We start from the raw sequence: 5,000 nt of genomic DNA on the forward strand, positions 1-5,000 counted from the left end.
AAGCAAACTTTATGGAGAGTGACGGAATGAAAACCCTTATGCTCGTTTCACACTTTCCCGATTATGGCTCCCGATGTTGATTTTTTTGCTCCTGATGCTGATTTTTTGTTCCATCGTAAAAAAAATTGTCGATTTTCCTCGATTGTGTGCGATTGGAGGGCCCAGATCGAAGTCAGACGCCGAAAATCTGGAATCTTCGGGTCCACGCTACGACTGTATTACGATTGTCGAATCGATATTACTATTATGTTTCGATGATTGTAAAGGTTTACGATGATCGGTTGTGTGCTAGGGAAATTAGGTCATGCCCACTTTAACGATGTTCGGGAAGTTGCATGATCGTCGTAAGAAGTGATTCGATTTTTGGCAGACGTTCAACAATCATCGGAAGGTTGCAACCGAGGTTATTTTTTTTCACCGAAGTTCGTGCGCACATTTTTATCATCGTATTTTAGATTATGATGATCTAAACGCTTTTCGATGATCGAAGACACGTTTGGATGATCGAAGACACAATTGGATGACCGAAGACACATTACGATCAGAAAATGCATGCCGAAGTTTGTTAAAAATTTCGACAAATGGCAGTTGCCCCCGACCATTTAGCGCGACACTAAATGGTCAGCCCGGTTCGGGCCACGTGGCCCCGCGCCACGAAGCTCGCCCCGCTTCCCGACATTTGTACCAACCTCGCCGACGTGACAAAAAAACCCCTTCGATATTCGACCATTACGTAATACCTTTGATAATCGTTATAGGTTGCCAAATACCAATTTACCTGTCTTCGGGAGCAATTGGGAGCAAAATCGTGAATGCGTGAACCTAGTATTATTCCATGACCAGATCATGGAAAAGGGGATAAGTGCAGACCTAGAACTCTCGAGAGTACAGTGCACGATATAAAGAGAGGGGAGAAAAGTAATTTCACCACAAAAGCCCTAAAAACTGTCACAATACCATTTATGACGACACCTCGAATTTTAAAAAATAAAGAAAAAGAAGAGATGACATAATAAGAGGCAGGAATAATATTGCTAATAGATGAAATTGTGCTATAAATTACTGAACAAAGTGCACTATAAAGAATAATGCCCTATTAAGAAGACATCAACATACCCAAGGAACTGTATCTCATAAGGTGATGAAAGAGAATAAATTATATTTCAACAATACATAATGGCAGCATTTTACCTCAAAGAACCATCGTGGGACAAGCCGATAAACTCTGCCATCTGAAACTCTTCCAGATCTGCCTGCACGCTGTTTACACGAAGCTTTGGATGCCCAGGATAACTTTAAGGATGTATAGTTTGTTACCACATCACAGGTCAATATTTTTGTTAAGCAAAAATCAACAACTGAAAATAAAATTAACACGTTTCGGGTTTAAATACTTGTTATTTTATTATATTAATATACTATAATGAAATCAGTTAAAATTTCAAAACACTACTGACGATAAAAAATCAAGATTTTGATTAAGCTTCTTCAATCATAATTATGTTCATATATACAATGAAATAAAAGTTACTCTCTAAACAACATAGTCAAATGAATTAAAACAATAAAGATTTCAACTCACCATATTTAATATCTTGAACTGTTATTGAACTCTCAGCTATGTTAGTTGACAAGATTATCTTTCGGAAAGCTGGCCGTGACACAGAAAATACCTTCTGTTGCTCTTCTTGCGTAATGGATGAATGGAGAGGATACAAATCCCATCTGGAAAAGAAAAGACTACAGTATTTCCTCCTTACAGGCAAAACTGTCACTTCTCTCACCTAATCTTTTATATTAATAGAAGAATTTACTCTCCCTAATTACTATGGTTTTATCTACTACTCATCTCTTTGTCCTTATGTACAGTAAATAATTAACTATCTAGTGAAAATTAGCTGATGGCCATTATCCTTATCCTCCACTTTATTTTTACACCAAAAATCTGGTTTATTCCTATTCACATCTCTGCTTCTTTTGTAATGCTCCCTCTGACCCAACTACTATAACCACATCTATATAGAGAAGCTCCTAAAGAAACTTGGACCCTGTTATGTTTATGAATTTAGTGGCAATCCCTGACTTGGTGTTATTACTAAATCAAAGATATGTGAATTTCCAAACGGCATTCTATCAGTATTAGCTGCATTCCACACACTTTCATTATTAATATCACCGGCCTTCAAACCAATCCTGATATTTCTAATTCTTGGGAACTAATTAAACTTACCACTTCTCTTGAACTTAATATGATATCTCTAAAATTGCAAATGCCATCTTCTGGATAACTATCTATGACTTTTCCCAGAAATCCTTTTCAATATCCAGTGCAACCAGAGTAACTATGTCTCATATACTTAGGATGTGTGTATAGTAAAAGTATGATCACACCCCTTTAAGCCTCAACTACTAAGTGTGTGTAAAGTAAAAATATGATGACAACCCTTTATGTCTTATCTAGTAAGACGATATAGTAAAAGTAGGATGACCCCCTTATGCCTTTTGTTTACCTTCGTCATCATTAGTATTTTACAAAAAAATGAACATTAAGTGTGTGCAGACAATGAATGATGCCAAAGTCTAAGTCTTTTGCTTATTTTATGGATGAAGTATTGAGGTAAAATATTTGACAACTATATATAAACACACACATATACACACACACACACACACACACACACACATATATATATATATATATATATATATATATGTGTGTGTATATATATATATACAGTATATATATATATACATACAGATATATATATGTATATACACATATATTATATATACATACATACATATATATATATACATACATATATATATACAGTGAACCCTCGTTTATCGCAGTAGATAGGTTCCAGACCCGGCCGCGATAGGTGAAAATCCGCGAAGTAGTGGACATCATATTTACCTATTTATTTAACATGTATATTCGGACTTTTAAAACCTTCCCTTGTACGTAGTACTGTTAACAAACCACCCTTTAATGTACAGAACACTTAATGCATGTACTACAGCACCCTAAACTAAAACAGGCACAAATATTAAAGGCGATTTTATATCATGCGTTTCCTAAACACCTAAAAAGCACGATAAAAAATGGCAACCAATGTTTTGTTTACGTTCATCTCTGATCATAATGAAGAAACAAACTCATTTAGTGTACACATATATGTATAGGTTAGTTTTTGCATCGATTATATTGATTATACAGTATGTTGATTTTTTTATTACCAATGTTTTACTTAATTTTTCTTAGGACTTCCAAATGAAATGTTTTTCTTTATGACGCCGCCTGAAACGACGGCGTCATAAAGTACTGTACGCTCAGTAAACAACCACGCTCAGAACACAGAAGGCATTTAACGCTCATGATGGAAGTGATAAATAATGATATTTACAGTAAAAGCATTTACAAAATATGTTATTAGTACAAATATAATTTACCGTATCTATATAAAATCATACAGTACATACTGTACGTAGCAAAGCAGGAAAACAATTTACGAGAGAGAGAGAGAGAGAGGAGAGAGAGAGAGAGAGGAGAGAGAGAGAGAGAGAGAGAGAGAGAGAGAGAGAGAGAGAGAGAGAGAGAGATTGTTTTACGTACGTAAATGTAAATTTTAAACAAAAAAAATATGATAGGTTACAACATGTAGACTTTTAAAACCTTCCCTTTAACTTAATGCATACAGTACTAAACTATAAAAAAGGCACAAATATTAGAATGTTAGAATATTAAAGTAAAAAATAAAGATTGTTACTGTACTCACCACGAAAGAAGTTCAAGAAAAACTTGAATGATGATGGCGATGAATTTGCTGCACAGTAGAAATGATGATGATGAAGCTGATGATGTGTTCTACTGTGCAGCCAGGTAGTATTTTACGTCTCTTCAGACGGAGGTGTCTTTTCCTGGGACACCTCTTCAACTTCTTCAATTTCTTCCGAAGGCGTAGTAGCAGGAGGAACTGGCTCTTTTTTGCGAGGCTGGAAGAACATTGTGATCGGAAGTTGTTGCCGCTGCTTCTTTTTTCGATCTAAGAGCATCTTGTAGGGAGTCATTATGTCATCAACCTTGTTGCAGAATTGCATCGACCGAACCATATCCTCGTCCCACTCTTGCAACATTTCTTTCAACTCCTTCGCATGGTTGCAGGCCTTGGCAAGCCGTTCTAATGTTAAGCCCGTTTCTTCGACATTTTCTTGGGTCTCTTCCTGGGTTTCACTCTCTTCTTCGCTTGCCGATTTCGTCAGGTCTTCGAGGTCTGCGTCAGTTAGGGGCTGGGAATGGCAGTCCAACAACTCGTCGACATCTTCAGTCGTCATGTCGCCAAACCCGTCACCTCCAATTATGGCAGCCAACTGCACAGATTTGCGTATTGCAGAGTGTTGGATTTCAGCAGGTGTAAATCCCTCGTCGTCGTAAACAATCTGGGGCCACAACTTCTTCCAGCTCGCATTCACGGTTGCAGGTTTCATCTCTTGCAGTGCCTTCTGAATATTCTGCAGGCACGTGGCTATGGTGTACTGCCGCCAGTACGCCTTCAAGTTAAAATCTTCATCCTCATCATCTTGGGAAGCATCCACACACGCAACGAGGTCCGCCAAGGTATTCTTCATGTAGAGGGCCTTGAACGCCCTGATAACCCCCTGGTCCATCGGTTGAATTAATGACGTGGTGTTGGGTGGCAGGAACTCAACCTGAATGCCCTCATGCGACAGGTCAGTTGCGTGTCCACCAGCGTTATCCATAAGGAGAAGGATCTTGAATGGCAAGCCCTTCTCTAAGAGATATTTGCTGACTTGCGGGATAAAACACTGATGGACCCAGTTGGAGGTCAGCATCTACGTAATCCATGCTTTTTGATTATGCATCCAGTACACGGGAAGGAGATTCTTATTTTTATTTTTCAAAGCGCGAGGATTTTTCGACTTATAAATAAGCCCCGGCTTTAGCAAAAATCCAGCAGCATTGCCACACATCACGAGGG

The 5,000-nt window shown here is 37.9% G+C and overlaps 1 protein-coding gene across 1 annotated transcript in view; it reads right to left on the bottom strand.

The window, feature by feature from the left end:
• Nucleotides 1-1,131: 1,131 nt before the first annotated feature.
• Nucleotides 1,132-5,000, bottom strand: part of LOC137623434 (ATP-dependent RNA helicase TDRD9-like) — a 314,903-nt gene continuing 311,034 nt past the window's right edge. Inside the window, exons 10-11 of the mRNA XM_068354268.1 lie at nt 1,583-1,725; nt 1,132-1,358 (exon numbers count right to left, since the gene is read on the bottom strand). Of these exons, the coding sequence (XP_068210369.1) occupies nt 1,132-1,358; nt 1,583-1,725 (370 nt within the window). The remainder of the gene's footprint in view (nt 1,359-1,582; nt 1,726-5,000) is intronic.

This window comes from Palaemon carinicauda, chromosome 30 (assembly GCF_036898095.1).
Source record: "Palaemon carinicauda isolate YSFRI2023 chromosome 30, ASM3689809v2, whole genome shotgun sequence".
NCBI lineage: Eukaryota > Metazoa > Arthropoda > Malacostraca > Decapoda > Palaemonidae > Palaemon > Palaemon carinicauda.